This window comes from Propithecus coquereli, unplaced genomic scaffold, assembly GCF_000956105.1.
Source record: "Propithecus coquereli isolate 6110/MARCELLA unplaced genomic scaffold, Pcoq_1.0 Scaffold58, whole genome shotgun sequence".
Taxonomy (NCBI): domain Eukaryota; kingdom Metazoa; phylum Chordata; class Mammalia; order Primates; family Indriidae; genus Propithecus; species Propithecus coquereli.
The window spans coordinates 2,738,491-2,757,731 of NW_012151729.1; the positions used below are offsets into that span (position 1 = coordinate 2,738,491).

A 19,241-nucleotide genomic window follows, 5' to 3' on the forward strand; every position below is an offset into this window, starting at 1 on the left:
GCTCTCAGAAAGCCGATCCCGGGTCACCTTCTGAAAGGTAGACCCCTTCGCGCTTTCTCCTCTAGCTTACCACAGACCCCACCGCTCCCTCTCGTCTTTCCGGCACTCCCTGAGGGCCAGTTGCTGCTTATTATCCCGCTCACAGGGACAGCTGGGCTCGCCTAGGTTCCCCGGCTGGCCCTGTAGGCACATGGGGTTGCCACTGACGAGAACATTCCCACTGCGAACAGGGCTGCCATGTCCTTTGAGGTGCCCACTGTGCGGTCACGGGTCCCTCCCCTGGGGCTCCCCGCTCCCCAGTCAGCTCCCACTGCAATCAGGGCCTGGCCTGGGAGACCTGACCGCGATGAAGGGACCCTGACGGGAGCAGCTGGGAGATGGCGCAGGCAATGGAGGGAGGAGCGGGTGGGGCGGCAGGAATGGCTGCCTGAGAGCAGAGGAAATGGAAAAAGCAGGACAGACTGGAAGGCTGGGCCAGGGAGGGCAGGACAGGGACCACAGGCCCAGAGGCAGAGGCGGGGCGGGCCACTGGGACCCACAGGTTCTTAGAACCCTCGGATCTCACTCTTGGAGTCTGGAGAGAAGAGAAGCCTAGACTTCTGGGAGCCTCCCTCGCTGTCTCCCAGGACGCCTGGCTGCAGCCAAGAGGCTGGGAGAGGACACCCCCCAGGCCAGGTGCTCTGCTGGGGCGCGTTGGGAGGGCTCAGGGCTGCAGCCACCCACCCAGTGTGGGAACAAGCACCCCGAATTGTGAAGGTCGTCCTTGCCTCCTTCACAAATGAGCAAATTCATCTCTTTCCCCCATTTAGAGCCCTAAACAGAGAGGGGTGGGAGGGGGGCCTGGCCCTTTGTTAGGGGGAATTTATTAATATCTGAACTATGCAGCCGCCCTTCCTTTCCACCCCCCATCAAAGCCCTGGCAAACACCTGGGCCTCGCATTTGAAAGGCCCTGGGGCTCTTTTATATGACAAGGCCCTGCCAGGAGGGGGTGGGTGGAACCAGGAAATTCTTCCTGCCTGGGAAACTCTTGGCTCCTCCCAAGCCCGCTGTTGCAGATCTAGCCTCCACCTGCGGTAAAGGCTGAGGTGCTGGGAGAGGAAAAGGCAGCCGGGAGGGGGTGGGGGACGAAGGGCTCTGTGTGCCTTGGCTGGGTAACCCTGAGCAAGTCTCTTCCCTCCGTGGGCCTCCATATGTAGGACGACGGGGACCGAGTGGTCTCTAAGGGCCTAGAGTTCCTCTTCCTTCCTCAGCCCAGTCCACCCATACTGTCAGGGAAACGGCAGAGCCCTTGTCAGAGGCCAGGAGAGCCGGGAAGGGAGGTAGCTGAGCCTCAGTTTCCTCATCTGTCCAGTGGGAGCTGGCAGGCCTGTGCTGCCCACCCCACGGCTCCCAGCAGTACGGAGACAGGCCAAGGAGCACGACTTCAGGTGGTATTTATTAATAGCAGCCGACAGAACACAGATGGGATGGGGAGACACCAGAGACAGGGCGCAGAGGCTACACAGCTGCACGAGGGTACCCTGCCCTTCTGGAGAATGCCGTGTGCAAGAGTCCTGCTCAGGCATTTCTGCACCCCACCCTCCTCTCTCAGGGACCCGCAGAACCGAGGCTGCCGTCTGCTCTCTGCTAGCCCTCCTCCCAGCCCAGGCCCAGAGCAGCTGGGCATGCGCGGGGACCACCTCCGGGTCTCAAGGCTGCCCAGCCATCTACAGCCAAGGCCAGCTTCCCAGGATTGCCTGGAGCTGCGGGACACAGCAAGGGCCGCCGGGACAAGACAGAAGGGGCTGCGACCTTCGTTCCCACCTCCCCAGCTTGCGCAGCTCTGGCTTGGCTGGGTGAAGGGGTGGCCCTTCTCTGAACTGCTGGGGCTTCCTTTTTGTCCCCACCCACAGCCCCAATGCCCCGGCTCAGGCCACCATCACCTCTTGTCCCTCCTCCATGGGCCTCCCACCTCCACCCTGCCCCCCTCGGATCTGCCCTGCACAAACCCAGAACCGTATTCCCCTTCATGCAACCCCTGCCCGCCCATCCTGGTCCCTGGCAGTTTCCCTTCCGACTGGACTGGAACCTTCCGGCAACCTGGCAATGGTCTCTGCCCCACCCAGCTCTGCCTCCTCCTGGCCCAGAGGCCCTCCCACCCTGCTCTCCTCTCCCTCTTTCTGCGAACCGTTCCCATCCTCCTGGGCTCTCAACTCCCACCTCCTTCAGGAGACCCACCCACCAGGTGTGCTGCAGGAGCCCCCCGGATCCCTCTCCCCATTTGACTTACTGGCCCTCCGTCCCTTCTGCGGCCCTGACTCTCCCCACCCAGCTCAAGATTCTGCTTGTGTTGAAGTAGTGGGGACAGGCTTCCCGAGAAAAGGGAGGGCTGTGGGCCCTGAACAGAGATGAGAAGGTGGTGCCAGCTGCCCCATGGGAAAGGGAGCTGGCTGGTCAGGAGGCCTGGGGTAGAGTCCCCTCTGCCATGTGACCTTGAGCAAGTGCCCACCTTCCTGGCCTCAATTTGCCTATCTGCAAAGTGGGGCTGAGCTGGGTCATTCTCAGGTTTGAATGTGTGTGTGTGTGTGTGTGTGTGTGTGTGTGTACAGGGAGTTGACCGAGGTTTCAGGAGAGGAAGTGGCCACAAAAGGGACCAGCATCGCCTCCCACAGCCTCTCACAACCCCAGAGGGCACAGCTGGCCCTTGTGGGCAGCTGGAGGGACTGTGAGGCCTGGCAGGGCCTCTGTCCACCTGCCTCCTGCCTCACATCATGGACTCCTCCTCCTCAGCAATCTCCCGGTCCACCTCGATGGCCGTATTCTCGAAGCTGGTGATGCCCCCGTACTTGCGCATGTGCACCATCAGGGGCTTGGGCGACTGGCTCCCGGCCAGCGTGGCCACGTACATGCCTGTCCGGTTCTCCTCCAGCGACGGGCCCCAGTCCATGGCTGGCCGGCTGGCCTGCTGGAGCCGCTGCGGCAGATTAACGACAGCGGTGAAAACGGGCAGGGCTGGCAGAGCCCTTACTGGGGCCAGGCTCCCGGCGGTGACCTCGCCACATCACCTGGCGGAGTCCTTGCAACAACCCTGGGACCAGAGGCGGCGAGGGGAGGTGATGGCGTGGGGTGGGGGCCAAGGGAGTGATCCACATGCCCGGGTGAGAATCCCATTCTGCCACTTACAAGCTGGATGGCCTTTGCCAATGCCACCGAGCTCTCCATGCTCTGCCTCCTGGTCTGTAACTCGGGAGTCCTGAGCCCCTCATAGGGTTGCTGTGAGGACACTGAGATGATGCACTTGGCGGGGTGATGGGGACAGGGTAAGGCCCGGAAATGGTGGCTGTTGTTATAATTACTTGGCAAGCCCCTCCTCTGAGCATCTGAAGGCCAATCCGGAAGTCTTCCCTTAAATGCTGGGCGCTAAGGCGCTGGGAGCTTTTGGGACAGAGCCATGACCCAGGAGAACTGAGGCGGGATTGCAGCTGACGTCCCCAGTCTCTTCCAGCCCTGACCTCTTGGCTCCTTCTGACTCTGACCTTTCTCTCTGGAGCCCCAGTTTCCATGGAAGGAGGGGGCTGACTAAAATGATGACTAAGCCTGGACATTCCGGAATTCCTCCTTCCTCAATCACATTCCCCAAACCTGCTCTGCTAGGGAGAAGAGCCCCTGGACCCTTAAAGAAACGGAGGCAACCAGCAAGAAGTGCAGCTTGCTGGGCGCAGGTCCCGGGCCCTGGCACAGCAGGGTGAGATTTCGGAAAGTGTGCTAAGAGCATGTCACCCCACTGCTCAGAAGCCTGCCAATGGTTTCTCTGTCTCTTCCTTCCCCTTGCAGACACCCTGGCTCCCAAGCAAGGAGATGAGGCTCCTTTAGTAGCACAGGTGGAGCTCCTGAGTTTCGAAAAAGGGAAGGAGTTTGCCCCAAGTCACACAGCAGCTGGAGGCGGAGCAGAGGCTGGACTCCAGGCTGCCCCTGTGGTCTGGGGGCTGTGGCCACAACCCACTTCTGCCTGGGAAGACTGGCAGGGCGCTGAGTCTCTCTCCAGGGGCAGATGTGAAGGTGAGCCGAGGGCCGCCGAGGGGCAGTGCACCTCAGCGGGGACAGCGATGCGCTGCTAAGTGGGTGTGCAGGAGGGGAGGGGGAGGGGAGGCTGCTCTGCAGCCAGTTTCAGTGGTGTAAATATTCCTGTCACTGTCAGTGTCAAGCTATCAAAGATTTAACAACCGGCTGGCACATTCCTGAGCATTTCATGATTAGCTCTCACGAACCAGTAGGAGCTGGCTCCAGCACCTCTGATGGGATGGATGTGTGTGTGTGTGTGTGTGTGTGTGTGTGTGTGTGTGTGTTGGGGCTGGGGTCCCCCACACTCTGTCTAGGCCCCGTCAGGCTCACTCCAGCTCCATGCACAACGGCAGCGTCTTGCCACCCGAGGACTCCACACCTGTGGCTGCAGAAGTCAAGGGCTCAGTGTCCCTTGGGTGCCCTGAGGCTCAGGGAGGGACGGATTTCACTGTGGTCATACAGCACGTCACTACTGGGTCACTACTCCCCTTTCCCAAGGCCCGCAGACCCCTGTGCCAAACAGCTTGCACTCTGTTTTCTGGGTCTGTCTCCAAAATCCTGGCCATAGACAGGGCTCACACCATCATTCTATCCCAGGCCACCCGTGGGACATGTGGGCACAGGAGAAGGGTGATAAGCCACCCACTGGGGTCCCTCAGTCTTGCCATTTGACCCTGAGTTCCAGAGGGAAGCTCTGGTCTGGTGACATGAGTTCAAGTCCTGATCCTTGCCTAACTCACCGAGAGACCCGAGCCAGCCCCCTGTCATCAGGGGTCACTGGATTGTGCCACCCCTCCCCCGAGGCTCCATGTGGCACAAGGTGGATCTGTCTCAGGCTGTAAGAAACCTGCAATGCCCTGGACAGGGTGTTGGTGCAGCTGTCTTCTGTTCCCCGGCAGGGGGGCCCAGGGCAGGGCCACAGGGCAGGAAGGTGGAGGGCAAGCAGGGCGGGGCACTCACCTCCCACAGCGAGCCCTCCTCTCGAAGCACAGCCACGAGCATGCCGGCTGGGATCAGGAGGCAGGACAGCAGGCCCATCAGGATGCCCAGCAGCTCGGCCCAGGGCGGGAAGCGGTAGCTGCCATACTCTGAGGGCTGGTACTTGACGATGCTATACACCAGCAGGGCCTGCAGGGGCAGGGACTGCCAGCGTCACAGTGGGCCCCAGGGCTTGGGATAGCCCAGGTCTGAGCTACCTTGAGGTCTGAGATAGCCCAGCCCAGTGCCACCCAATGTCCTAAACTGTACCAGACCTGAGATGGTCCATCTCTGGAGCCTCTGCAAGGCCTGAGCTAGCCCAGCTCCAAGCTAACCCAACACCAAGGCCTGCAACAGCCCAGCAGAAGCACCGGTTCGGAAGCACGACAGTTCAGAAGCACCCTAATTCCTGAGATGACCATCTCTGAGCTGTGCCAACCCCAACAGGAGAAAGCACAGCTTCAAGGTCCCAGCTCTGAGGCCCTGAGGCCCTGAGGCCCGGGAAAGCCCCAACCAAAGCCCAACGCGGCCACAAAAGCCGGGGACACCATGGGGTGGGGGGGAGTGCAAACAAAGAACCTGATGCCCACCCCATAGCCCTGACAGAGGCTCCCCTGTGGACCAGGGCGGCCCTGCCAGACTGAATGTGCAGAGGGGATCCTGCTCTCAGCCCGGGGGCCCCAGTCAGCAACCCTCCCTCGCAGCCCCGGTTACCAAGAGCGTGGCTGGGGACAGGAACAGCCAGCAGGCCCTGAAGTAGAGGCCCGGCTTGAAGCCCAGCATCATGTGGATGTCTCGGCAGAACCTCTGAATGCCTGCAAGGGGTGGGGAGGAGGAATGGCCCCACCCGCAGGCCCCACAAGCACCAGCAGCCCCTCCTCTACCCCAACTGCCCCCACCGGAAACCCTAGCCCTTGGGACCAGGGACCCCGGTGCAGGGGGGCTCCAGGGTGGACTCCCATTCTCCCACTGCGGGGAGCCTCACATCCGCCACGCACAGCCCTTCTCACCATACACCCTGGTCACGGCGAGGCACGTGGTGATCACCACCACCATCAGCCCGAAGCTAGCGCTGTAGTCGTCCAGAAGGACCAGCCAGTACATGCCCCCCTGGAACACAGGTCGCAGAGATAGGCCCCTCTCCCAGCCTCGCTCCCTGCTGCAGCCCCCTTCTCCTGGCAAGAAGGGATTGGGAAGCAGCCAGGCTGGCCAATGGTGCCAGCCCACAGGACGACAGCTGGCCACCTGCTCAGTCTCCTCGGCCTCACGACAGCCCACTCTTGCACAGGCCCACCCTGCCTGCCATCCTCCCTGTCGCGCCACTCACTTCCGTGGTGAGGACCAGCCCCAGCAGGTACATGGCCACGCAGATGAGCCCCGAGAACACCACCTTCTTGGGCCGCAGGTAGTACGGGAACTCGTCTGTCACAGCTGTCACAATGGTCTCCAGAAAGGCAAACTGTGGGGAGGAGACGGGTTGGGGGCCAGAGTCCTGCACCCACCACACACACACACACACACACACACACACATACACACAAACACACACCCCACGAGGTGCCTGCTGCCGTGGACGAGGCTCACCTGGCTGTCCAAGCCGAGGGTCAGAAGCATGAAGAAGAAGAGAAAGGACCAGAAGGGCGACAGAGGCAGCATGGTCATGGCCTGGGGGTAGACAACAAAGGCCAGGCCGGGGCCTGGGCCAAGGGCACACGGGGTCAAGAGCTTGGGGCATGCAGCGGGCCCCCATGTGCACACTCAAACACACATGGCCGCTCACACCCTCCTGGGCCACTGTTTTAGCCAAGCCCAGAGACGTGCACACAATGCACACTCCGACACTTCCTAACTCCTAGGACAAAGGGCGGCACGTTGTAGGTGCCCCTTAGACATAGGTTGATAGAATAGATGAGTTAGTAAGTACATGAATAAACACAAGACCCAAATGAAAACCTCATTAGAACACACTTACGTATACAGTCATTTGACAAATAATTCCACTAACACACATCCATCGGCACAAGACACATTGATTCCAAGATCATCCTCACTCTGTCTGCACACAGAAATCTGAACACGTTTCATTTGTACAAACAAGGCACAAAACATGACACTCTCATACAGACACGGGTTCATGCACACTCATTTGCACACCCATCCCTTTGCATATGGATACTCAAAGACCAGTTAGGACATGCTCATTTGCATACACATGTGTGCGCACACACACACACGCACACACAACATACCCATGCACAATCTTGCTGGTCCACATATAGGCTCACTGGCCCCACCCAGCTGTGCCCAACACACACCCTCGCCCCGCCAAGGCCTGGCAGCCTACCCACCTGCTTTGGCTACTTGGTCCACCGGCACGCCTAGCTCCTGAGACATGTAGCCCAGCACGGAAAAGATAGCAAAGCCAGCCAGGATGCTGGTGATGGCATTGCCCAGAGTGACAATGAAGGTGTCTCTGCCAGGAGAAGTCCAGGCACAGGTCAGGGTGAGCTGGCCTTATCCTCAACCCCCGAGGCCCTCCCTCGCCAGCCACCTTCCTCCCAGCTTTGGCCCCCAGGGTCTTGGAGGCTGCAGGGCACTGACCTATAGATGTTCTGGTGAAAGGTGTTGTAGGAGGCAAAAGTGAGGAGACCCCCGAAGCCCACACCCAGGGAGTAGAAGATCTGGAGAGCAGCTTCGATCCACACCTGTGCCAAGAAGGATGCAAGGGGCAGAGAGAGGGGCCGGCACACGGTGGTGTGCAGAGGGCCAGGGAGAGAGAAGGAAGGTGGGTGAAGACAGGGCAACAGGTCCAGGGACGGTGTGGCCAACAGCCTGGCTCACAAGTGATGTGGGCCCGGAGCAAACCGTGCCCCAAGGCTCACCCTCTGGGACATGGGCAAGTCCCTTGCCCTCTGTGGGCCTCAGTTTCCCACCCAGGATCTAGAAGATGATCTCTAAGCATGGTCCAGTTCTGAAGGACGTAGTGCCTAATGTAAAATTTCAGTAGATTCATATTGACAACAAGCCTGTGAGACTCCTTTACTTCCTGCCTGGAGTCACAGGGACCTGGATTTGGGTCCCGGCCATGCCACTTTCTAGCCGTACAGGCTGGGAAGCCACAGCACCTCTCTGGACCGCAGGACCCTCATCTGTAACGAGGGGATAGGAATAGTGCCCACCTCACAGGGGGACGGTGAGGCTTAAATCACTGCACATGTGCAAAACGCTAGAGGAGGGTCAGGCACAGTCACCGGTCACAGTAAGTAGTAAATGTTCGCTGTCAGTACACTGCTGTCATCATCATTACTAACACCCGCCTTGGGGCTTGGAGTCACACAGGTATGCGCTGGGAGCCCTGCTCTGCCACTCCCCAGACGTGTGACTGTAAGCTTATAAACCAACTCTTTTAGGCCTCAGTCTCTTCATCTGTAAAATGGGAGAGTGATGTTTACTTCACAGGATTGTTGAGAATAATAAATGAAGTATAATACATAGTTAATGACAATGTATTATATTCTTGAACAATGCTAAGAGAGTGGATGGATGTTATTAATAAATATTCTCACCGCAAAAATGATAATTACGTGAGGTAATGCACATGTAGCCAGAGGTAACCATTCCATGAGGTATATATGCTTCGAAACATCATGTTGTACCTGATACATGCGTGCAATTTTATCTATCAGTTTGAAAATAAAAACTTAAATAAATAATAAAATAAATAAACAATTTTAAAAAGACACACGGGACCGAGGGGTGGGCATGTGACCCAGGCCCAGCCAGGCAGAGCATTCTAACCTCCCGGCACACACTGGAACTGGGCTCCCCACTTGCAAGATTCCAGACCCTGCCCCCTCCTGTCCCCAAGGAGCCCTCTTTCCACTCCCAGGCTCTGGCCCGACCCCTCCCTGTGCACCCCAGCCCTGAGGGCCTCACCTTGGAAGACAGCAGGTGGTGGAACTGGGGGGTGAGATAGAACTGGATGCCCTTCCAGGCCCCCGGGAGGGTGACTCCGCGGACCAGCAGCATGAGTAGGATGAGGTAGGGGAACGTGGCCGTGAAATACACCACCTGGGAGATGAAAAGTGGGGAGCTGAAGGCCGGGCACCCTCCTTCTATGCTGCTCCTCTTCATACAATCCTCATCTTGTGACTTACCTCCCCAACCTTTGGGAAGGCCAAGCCAGGAGCCAGCCTTCATCCAGGATGCTTCTCTGTCCCTCCCTCATTCCTCCACACGCCAGCATCAGCAAAGTGCTGTCACCCCACTTCCCAAGGCAGCCCAAATCCATCTCCACTGCGGCTCCTGGTCCAGGCCTCCTCCGCCCCATGTCCACTCTCTGCCCCTGCAAACCCACTCCACACGCTCACCAGACATCCGGCGTTCCCAAACTCCCCTCTGCCCTCTTTCCTCCTTTTCCCAAACTGTCAGCCACTCCTTCAGCAAATACTATCGAGTCTCAACATCTCATGGCTTTGGCTTTGACCGTGATCACCTCTCCCCTCTTTCTAAATGCTTTCTGCCCTGTCTTTTTAGTCTTTCTTCTAATGGTTCTGTTGCTTGTGGATGACACTTCTCACACGTTGCAGAGGGACAAGATCTAATTAATAAAAGATTGAGTAAACCATTCAGAAGGCTTCCAAGTCCTTCTGAAATGGCTTCATCACCCTTCCACCCCCTCCTTCATCACCTAAAGTAGACATCTGTGGCTTTGTCTTCCCAGTTTTAGTTTGTCTTCTTCAGATAACGGTATCCTGACTTTCCCTAGCTGGGAACGACACAATTCCCAGTTCCAGGGCCCAGGCAAGCAGAGCATCCCACCCCCTCGGCCACAGAGATTAGCTCAGGGATGGGTATTTGGCCTTGCTCACCCAATGAGACTCAATTCTAGGATATTTGTGAGCTGGGGAAGGAGACAACCCTTCACCAAGCAGAGAAGATGGAAGCCTAGAGCTGCGAGGGTCAACCTCATGGAGAAGGAAGCCAACCTGGAAGAAAGCACTGCCGAGACCCGGACAGCATCTGTTGAACCCCTAAACCCAGCCGTGCCCAAAGCACACCCTCCGGACTTTCCAAGTGAATGTGACAGCTGGATTCGGGTCACTTGCATCTCAAAGAGCCCTGACTCACATAGGCACCCTCCAAGCATTCAACAAACTCTTGCTGAGCTCCTTCAAAGTGCCAAGCGCCGGGTAAGGATGCACTTGGGTAACACACAGACCCTGCCTCGGCGAGCCTCCGGCCCAGCAGGGCAGCCGAGCCCACTGCTCGTCTGCATTTCCACATCTTCCTTCAGGCAGAGCTCGTCCCCCAGGGCCCTGTCCCTTCCCCTCTTCCTGGCTGAAGTCTATGCATTTTCCCAGACTCAGCCCGTGCCCTGCCTCCCGCAGGAAGCCCTCCCCCAACCCAGCCCCTCAGGCCTCCAGGGCCCCCCAGGCTTCACCTTGCCCGAGGACTTCACACCCTTGAGGATACAGAGGAACACGATGACCCAGGCCAGCAGCAGGCAGAGGCAGAGGTTCCAACGGATCGCCCCGGGACTGCCGATGCCCTGGCTGCCTTGGATGTGGAGGACGTAGCGGCTGTGGGAGACAAAGGTCTCAGTGTCCTCTGGTCCACAGACACGCTACACAGACATGGAGTCGAGCCGTGTCCAGCCTGCGCAGCCCTCCTGCTCTTCTCCACGTGTCACCCTCCTGTTCCCCGGTCCGTCTCTGACTAGCTCTGCTCCCAGGAGGCTGGCCTCTACAGACTCCATCACCTGGGCTCCTTCCTGTCCACCTTCCATTTGGTTTGGTGGATGGGAGGCAACAGCAGGATATTGGAGGGTGGGAGGAGCGAGGTATTTGCACACACATGTGTGTACACACTTACGTGCCCTCAGGGGGCTGGCCATGGCACTGTTCCTCTGCAGCCACAGCTCTCGTTGGGCAGTCACTCTTCTGAGGCTCCAGTTCTCCCCTGGTTCCCTCCCCTTGCCTCCTTGGTTCGTGGTACCGCCCTCTCCCCATGGCTAGTCCCTGATGCCTCACCTTTCCCTGTGGCTTCCCTGACCCTCAAGAAATCCCTTCACTAGACTCCCTTCAGGTAAGCCCTCTGACAGTGCCATCTGCTTCCTGCCCGCTGCCATCTGCATGCCCGACTGAGCCAGTGGGCCGTGGCATTGCCATGGAGACCCCTCGCAGCTGCCAGCGACCATGTCAAGTTCCTTGGCTTTAAGCTGTGAACCCAGGCCCTTCCTTTCCCACTGGTCAGACGTGCTCGGAAGCAGGTGTAGACGCATGAATGAACCGGGTAGAACATGCAGATTGGAGACCAAAACATTTCAAGACCTGGGGCCCACGTGGGGGAAAATTCCTAAGAGCAGCCCTGTGTAGGTGAAGGTATGTCTAGTCTGTGTTCTCTGGCCAGCCAGTGGTCCCCACTCAGGGACCAGGCTACTTTAGAATGTTCTGGAACAGGATCAGGAATCAAGAGTCCTTAGTGCCAGTACTACCTCTGTCATTAACTACCGAGTGAGACTCTGGGCCCTGTTTTCTCAGCTATGGGCTGGGGCATTGGGATGGGGTGATGAGCAACAGTGTCCCACCATTCCCAGGGCCCACAATGTGCCTGGCGCGTGGGGACAGTTTTACCTGTGTTACCTTGTTTAATTCTTGTGACAATCCCTTACTCCATTAGAGTCTTACGTCTCCTGTTAGACAAATCTGAGATGGTCCTTACTGTGTATAGTCCTGGCCCTGTGTTAAGTGCTTTACCTATGGATATAGTAGGCGCTCAGTAAATATTTATTAAAAGAATAAACAAGTGTGTAAATGACTGCACAACACTGTATAAAGTAGGGGCTATTAGCACCCCCTGTTATGAGGAGGAAACTGAGACTCCATGATGTTACTGTTACTGTCATCATCATCACCACCATCATCCTCATCAGCTAGCTCTTCCTGAGCACTGACCATTCACCAGACTGGACTGCACAACTCACGTGCTTCCTTCCCTTGACCTTCCCAGCAGCCTCTGAAACGGCGACTATTATTGACCCCATGCTAAAGACAAAGCAATGGCAGCCAAATAAATTGCTCAAGGCCACACAGCTGGTCAGGTGAGGAGCTGGGATGGAGGCCAGAGTCCACCTACCACCAGCGCCTGAACTCATCTTCCAGGTGCGCGCTGAGCCCCTTGGGGATGGGGCGCCTTCCTGCCCTCTGCCCACCCCGGGCTGCGTGGGGCCCTCTCACGCTGCCAGGCGGCAGCAGCCTGACCTCCAGTACTCCTCGCTGGGGCTGACGGTGTAGGTGAGGTTGAGGGGCAGGGCCCCGTTGCCGTCCTTGGAGCCTCTGTGCTCCAGGCAGAGGTCTGTGTTCCACCAGTTGCCGCAGTGCTCCCAGGGCAGGTTGCTGGTGAGGGAGGCGAAGAGGTAGAAGAGGACGTAGGCGATGATCATGTTGTAGTAGATGGCCACCAGGCCCACGATGAGCAGCATGGCTGCGCCAGCACCTGGAGTGGGGGGAGGCTGCTTGGCCGAGCCCACCGCAGGCTGGCGGTGTGGCCCCAGGCAGCTGGCACCTTTCTGGGCTCATCTCCCTGTCTCTCTGGAGCTTGGGGCTGGGGTAGGGCAACCTCCCCGCTGCCCCAGGCCCAGACACCCACCCCCCTGGGGACCACGGAGGCCTCACCTTTGAAGAGGGGGCTGATTTTCCAGACGGCCAGCGGCCCCAGGCTGGAGAACTGGCCCAGAGATAGCTCGAGGAAGAAGAGGGGGATGCCGCAGATGGCCAGCATGAGGAAGTAGGGCACGAGGAAGGCGCCTGCGGAGGGAGGGTCAGCAAGGGTCTCAGGGGTGGCTCCCCCCAAAGCCTGCTCTAGCTCCGTTCCTCCCTGGGGGCTGACACCAGCTGGGGACCTGACGAGGCCCTGAGGTCTGTCTGCTCTTTTACACCTGATCCCTGGGGCTGAGGGGGCCGGCAGTGATCAGCTCACCTCTGCAGCCCCAGTGCCCAGAACAGGGCTGGGCTCAGGGCAGACACTGAGAAACGCCTGCTGAACGAGCAAAGGAATAAACGAGGGAAGGAATGAGTGAATTCCCTACCGAAGAAGATCAATGCCCGATCCATCCACCAAGCCCCTCTGCCCCAGAGACTTGTGGCTGCCACTGTGGCTCTGTGGGCACAACATCCCTCCCCGTTTTCTTCACATACTGGCAGCCGCCTCATTTAGAGAATTACCCACCACCACATGGCTCGGGAAGGGCTGCCAGTCACACCAGCCAACCCCCTCCTGCCCTCCCTCCAGCCACCCCCTGCCCCCCTGTGGGCACTTACCCCAAGCCAGGCCAATCAGAGACCTTCCCTGCAATTCTGTATAGATTCATTCAGATAGAGCAGTTCTGGAAAGCTCCGGGGTGGCTAAACCCACGGAGAATGAAGTCATTCCAGAGTTGTCTGTGGCCACTCCACCCCCCCAACTGCAGGGAGAAAGCCTGTCTCGGGAAAAAATGAGGTCAGCACGCAGAGAGAACGAGTAAAGAAATGGGGAGAGGAAGCGCCGAGAGACTCCATGAGCAGCACTGAGCTCTTGGACTTTCAGAGGGTGGCTCCAGTTCCACATGTCCTAGCCCTATAAATTTATCTTCTCTTTGCTTCATCTAGTTTTTTTTTCTTGTAGAGACGGGGTTGTGCTATTTTGCCCAGGCTGGTCTCGAACTCCTGGCCTCAAGTGATCCTCCTGCCTCAGCCTCCCAAAGTGCTGGTATTACAGGTGTGAGTCACTGTGCCTGGCCTGCCTCATCTAGTTTTTCTTTGTTTGTTTGTTTTTGAGAAAGAGTCTCACTCTGTTGCCCAGGCTAGAGTGCCGTGGCATCAGCCTAGCTCACAGCAACCTCTCCTCCTATCTCAGCCTCCCAAGTAGCTGGGATTACAGGTGTGCACCACCACACCCAGCTAAGTTTTTCTATTTTTAGCAGAGATGGAGTCTCGCTTTTGCTCGGGCTGGTCTCGAACTCCTGAGCTCAAGCGATCCTCCCGCCTCGGCCTCCCAGAGTGCTAGGATTACAGTCGTGAGCCACTGCTCCTGGCCTTACTTCATCTAGTTTTATTTGGAATTCTCTCACTTCATAAACGCACACTTCTTACAGAGTTTGGAGGAGATGCGAAGAGATACAGATTACTAGTGAGAGCACATTGGCCCTGGAGAGGATAGTACTGGGTTGGAATGTCGGGTCTGCCACCGTGTGGCCTTGGGCAAGAAAGGGGGCCTCTCCCAGCCCTGGCTGCCACATCTTCATGGTGCCTGCCCACGAGGGTCATCGTCAGGGTTAAAGGAGACGGGCACGGAAAGCACGAAGCCCAGGGCCAGACAGGTCGTGAGCGCTCCACCCGGCTCTTGTTAATAAGACCTAAAACAGTAACTCGATGGAGAAGCAAGGATAAAAGTGAATCTTTTTAAGAGGAGCGAGATTTCGTGTTTGCAGTCTGAATGGAAGGACCCAGGGGAGAAGGGGAGATTGAAGATTCAAGAGAGAGAATGATTGATGGAGGAGGCTCTGGAGGAGGCGGGGCGGAGGCTGCCGCACAGTGCTCGCGGACAGGCAGATGCAGCTCTTTATCACGAAGCAGGCAGCTCCCTCTGCCCACCACGCAGGGCCCAGGAAGCGCCCAGCCTCAGGGAGAAAACCACGTGGGTGTCTATCCTGGGATGAGAGGGAGGAGGAGGGGCTTCGGTGACGAAAAGGGACAAGGCAGAGTGAGCTTCCTCCTCCCAGCCCCAGGCCACTACAAAACACTTTCAACTCAATCCACCCAAGGACACGCAGAAGACAGTGGCAAAGGTCACCTTAAAAGCTCACTCCGCCCCAGAGCCTCGGCCCAGCACCCCGGACACCCATCAACGGGACCTCAGGCCCATACCTCCTCCGTTGGTGTAGGCTCGGTAGGGAAAGCGCCAGACGTTCCCCAGGCCCACGCAGTAGCCGATGCAGGACAGCAGGAAGTCCAGCTTGCCGGTCCAGTTCCCCCGGTCTGCGGCAAAGTCCACGTCCAGGTCGACATCGCCCTGGTCACTCGGGGTCATCAACAGGTCAGGGGTGACGGGCTACCAGTAAGAGAGACAAAAGGGGTGCAGGAGGAGGTGAGGCCAGGCTGGAATTGTGACCCCAAGACAAGAATATGGGATTAGACAGGGCTAAATGGAGAGATGCTCTATCAGTTCAGACAATCAAGTGCTCTTATCTGGGCTAACACGGTCACATGCAGGACGGGGTTTTAGGTGACTCTAAACTTACTGAACCAGCAGAGTGGCTCAGGCACTAAAAAAATGATCCTGATCATTTTTGGCCCACAGTTTGGCTAACAGGGAGGTCAAGTGAAGGGACCGTTCTGCTTGGATGATGATGATGATATCTTAAGAACAGTTACTATGCACTGAGCACTTACTATGTGCTCACTGCACTAAACGTTTTACTCACATTACCTGATTTCATTCACAAAACAACTCTATGGGCTACGTACTCATCTGAGCTCCACTTTAAGCATGAGGAAAACTGAGGCTCCAGGAGGTGTCATGACACACCCAAGGTTTTTCCCAGGCTGGCTAGTGGGAGAACCAGGTCTCGAGCCCAGAGCTTCCCGATGTGAAAGCCTGAGTCTTCACCCACAAGTGCTGGAGTTTTGATCATTCTGGGAGCCATAGTTTAAGAAGGACAGACAGTGAGCAGCATGTCCAAAGGCCAGGTGGCCAGACTGGAGGGTGCTCAGGAAAAGAGGTTACAGGAGGACAACGGGAAGAACTGGGCGCCCTGGGCATAGAAAACGGAAGGCCTGGAGGGACGTGGGCTCCCCAGGGGGAGAGATTAGACTTAGCTCTGTGGCTCAGGGGGGCCTACTGAGAACATGAATTTTGGCTCATGTGCAGGAAGAAGCAACTTAAGCCCTGATCTGTCTCAGAAAGTCACAATAATTGCGTCTCTGGAGAAGAGATGAAGGCACAGAGGCGAGTGGAGGCCCCGACGTCCCCTTCCATGGTTTGAAGTGGGTGGGAGGTCCATTGGGCATTCTCCCTTCAGAGACCCTCAGTGGTAGTGGCGACCACAGTGGTGATTTAGCCTAAGGCTGGCTATTGGCCACAGGGGCAGTGGTGGCAGGGACAGCCTGGCATGATTATGGGTGATGGTGACAATGACAAAGAGCATGGAAAAGCTGCTTTTAAAGTAACAAGGCTCCAAGGGTTAAACAAACACATGGGGGGGGGCGGTTCCTTAGCTGTGATCTCGGACACGCTGAGGTGAGGGTAGCAGCGGCTCCCAGGCTCATTTGAAACTCGCCCCTCCCTTCCTATGCCCCTTCCCCAAGGCTGCCTCTCCAGCTGGGTGAGCGTCAGCCTTCCGGAACCTCTTGTTCCCAGGTGAGCTCCAGGAGGAATGGGGTAGCAGCCACTTGACACTGGCCGCTGGCATTGGGTGGTGAGGCAGGCCTGTCACCCTGAGACCCCCAGCCCCATTCAGGCCAGCCGGCAGGAGGTCCTGGTAATGAGGCTCCTCTGATCCCTCCAGAGAAGCTGCCCTTTCCATGCTCACGGAGCGGTCCTGGCTCTCCGTTTCCATGGCGACAAGAGTTCCAAGAGCAGGATGCTGCCAGCTCGTCCCCCTCCTCCCCCAATCAGAGGGAAGCCTGCTTCTGCTCCAGGGGCAGGGGATGGGGTCCTCCAAAGCTGAGCCAATCAGGAGCCCACCTGGAGCCCCCAACCCCACCACGGGATGAATCCCAGGAGGCTGGCACGGTGAGGATGGGACTGGTTGGGGGACAGAAGGAAGCAATCAGATAAATGGGGCAGAGTTGGAAGCTTAATGAGTTGCTTCATACTTCCGCCTGGGTGTGAGGCTCCCACTCCCGAGCGCCCCCACTTCCCACCCCAGGATCACGCAGGAACGCACACCTGAGTTTGTCAGACCTGCACCCGCTCCCTTAGGGAGCAGCAGATGGCGGTCCCCACAGCAGGGGCTGGGAAATGCAGGACTGCCTAAGCCAAGGCCCTCATACCTTCTTCAGGACGGAGACAGACAATGGGAATCTGCAGTCCAACCTGATCATTGTACAGATGAGGAAACCGAGTTTCAGGGAGGGCAAGGGATGAGCCCAAGGTCAAATAGCAAGTTAAGGGCAGAGCAAGACTCGGACCCAGATCCCCTGACTCCCAGTCCAGTGCTCATCTCTGAGCAAGGCTGCTTCTTTGCTGAGTGGCATTTTCTCACCCCCTTCCCCCTTCTCCTTGAGACCAGGGGAGGGGACCGTGAGAGGAGGTGGCCCCACCTCTGCCCCATGAGCTCTAGGTTGCTTAGCCTAGCTGCAGGTAAGCAGTGAGCCTCACCCCTCCGTGCTTCAGTTGCCTTGTCTATAAAGCGGGAATAATAAGACTCGGCCCCCAGAATTGTTGGAGGATTAAATGAAATAAGGCTCGCTAAACTCCCGGCCTAGCACCGTTCACTAAAGGTGGCTGTTACATCATGTGTGGCAGAGAGGAGCAGGGGTCTTGTGAGGAGGGAACGCAAGAGGGGAGAGGAGAGTGGAAAAGAATGGGGACAGGACAAAGAAAATGCCAGAGACCCACAAATGGCCCCAAGAAGTCACTCACGTCAGTGAATAAAGAAGACACACCACAGTGGTTCCAAGCCCAGCTGCCACAGGCAGAGCTTGAATGAATGAGTGTGTGTGCACGCGTGCGTGTGTGAGGGGGTGGGGGTTGTAACACCAGCCCCTGAGAACAGTCTTCTCGTGACTACCAGCCCTTCCAGTTCGCACCATTCCTCTCTGCACCCTCCACACCCGGCATGGCCTGCTTTGGTGCCTCCACGCTGGGGGTGGCCCAGCCCACGTTCAGGTTAGAGGATGAACTTGTCCAAAGTCACAGGGCAAGTGGCAGCCGCAGAAATAGTCCCCAGGAGATCTAACTCCTTGGTCAGGACTGGTACCAAACCAAAAGCCAAACGCCAGAAGACTTCCCCAGTATTCCCCCTCCCCACACACTTACAACTTGCTGGGAGGTCCAACCCTGGCCAGGCAAGGTGGGGACAGGCTGAGGTCTGGGCCCATGACGCCTCTCTCATCCCAGCTTCCACCCCCACCCCAATATCCTTGGGCCTCCCTTTCCCCCTCCCTGCCTTTGCCTCCCTTCAGCCCTTTGAAGGGGCAGCCTGGTGTCTCAGCCAGGACACTAAGGCTGCCAGGAGATGGGGAGAGGCAGGGAGGAAGCAGGTGATGGGCCTGCAGGGCAGGAGCAGCCAGGAAAGAGGAGGGTCCCCCCTCAGGCTCATGGAGCCTGCTTCAGTGCACAGATGAGGGACAGGACCATACCCCCACATCCCGCCCCTCTCAGCGACATTAGTCCAGCTCAAGGCTGGTGCCCAGCTATTCTGACACCCACTACCCTGCAATCAGCCCCTGGGGGAAGCAGGCTGCAGGACTGGGGAGAGACCTGTTCCTCGCCCCAGGCCACCCCTACCCCACACCGCCTGGGGCTGCTGACACCTGTTCACAGGGCTGGCCCAGCAGACCCCTGCCCCCAGCACTCTCCATCCCGATCCCCAGATGGCAGGGGCGGGGTCGGGGTGCAGACCACGACCCCTGTCCTCCCTGTCATCCCTCTGGGCCGGGCCTCCCCCAGAGCCCCGAGCCGGCGGGTGCCCCCTCAAAGCCTCCCCCGGGGCCTCGATGGGGGCGGGCCTCTCCAGCCCTCCCTCGGCTGCCCCTGCCCTGGCGCCCTACCTTGCGGAGGTGAGCTGCCTGCAGCTTCTTCATCTTGGAGGGCTGGGGGCTGGCTCGCCCGCTTAGCTTCCGCGAGCGCAGAGAGCAGCGAGGGAGCGAGCGATCGCCCGCCGGCCGCGGCGCCCTTGCCCCGGTGGCTCCCGCGCTCCGGCTGGGGCGGGCACGGACGCAGGCGCTGCCGTCTGGCGGTTGCGGGCGTGGAGCGCGGGCCGGGCGCTGCGAACGCCTTGTCTCTCCCTGCGCAGCGCCCGCGGCTGGGGCGGGGTGCGCGGCTGAGCCCGCATAGACACCCAGACAGACGGGCTAACGGACAGACGGAGGGATACGCGCGCCCCCGCACGCAGAGCTGCGGATTGGAGGGGCCGAGCGAGTGGGGAGGGGGGTTCGCGATGGAATCTGTCGGCCTCCTGCGTGACCTTGGGCAAGAGACCTGCCCTCTCTGGGCCTCCCTTTTCTTAGGTGGGCAA

At 58.3% G+C, this 19,241-nt stretch overlaps 1 protein-coding gene across 2 annotated transcripts in view; it reads right to left on the bottom strand.

Annotated features, from left to right (window-relative positions):
- SLC6A7 (solute carrier family 6 (neurotransmitter transporter), member 7) overlaps positions 1-19,241 on the bottom strand; it is a 28,626-nt gene extending 9,385 nt beyond the window's left edge. The window contains exons 1-14 of one of the 2 annotated variants that reach the window (XR_001138072.1): positions 18,775-19,241; positions 14,926-15,109; positions 12,697-12,828; positions 12,283-12,517; positions 10,464-10,602; positions 8,957-9,091; positions 7,622-7,725; positions 7,369-7,493; positions 6,605-6,717; positions 6,348-6,479; positions 6,031-6,130; positions 5,735-5,835; positions 5,003-5,170; positions 2,827-2,954 (exon numbers count right to left, since the gene is read on the bottom strand). Coding sequence is in view for 1 of the 2 variants with exons in the window: in XM_012658298.1 (XP_012513752.1) it covers positions 2,745-2,954; positions 5,003-5,170; positions 5,735-5,835; positions 6,031-6,130; positions 6,348-6,479; positions 6,605-6,717; positions 7,369-7,493; positions 7,622-7,725; positions 8,957-9,091; positions 10,464-10,602; positions 12,283-12,517; positions 12,697-12,828; positions 14,926-15,109; positions 18,775-18,807 (1,911 nt within the window). In the remaining variant the exon portion in view is untranslated. Of the gene's footprint in view, positions 1-2,703; positions 2,955-5,002; positions 5,171-5,734; positions 5,836-6,030; positions 6,131-6,347; positions 6,480-6,604; positions 6,718-7,368; positions 7,494-7,621; positions 7,726-8,956; positions 9,092-10,463; positions 10,603-12,282; positions 12,518-12,696; positions 12,829-14,925; positions 15,110-18,774 lie in introns of those variants that run through there. The other variant, XM_012658298.1, reaches the window with a different exon arrangement.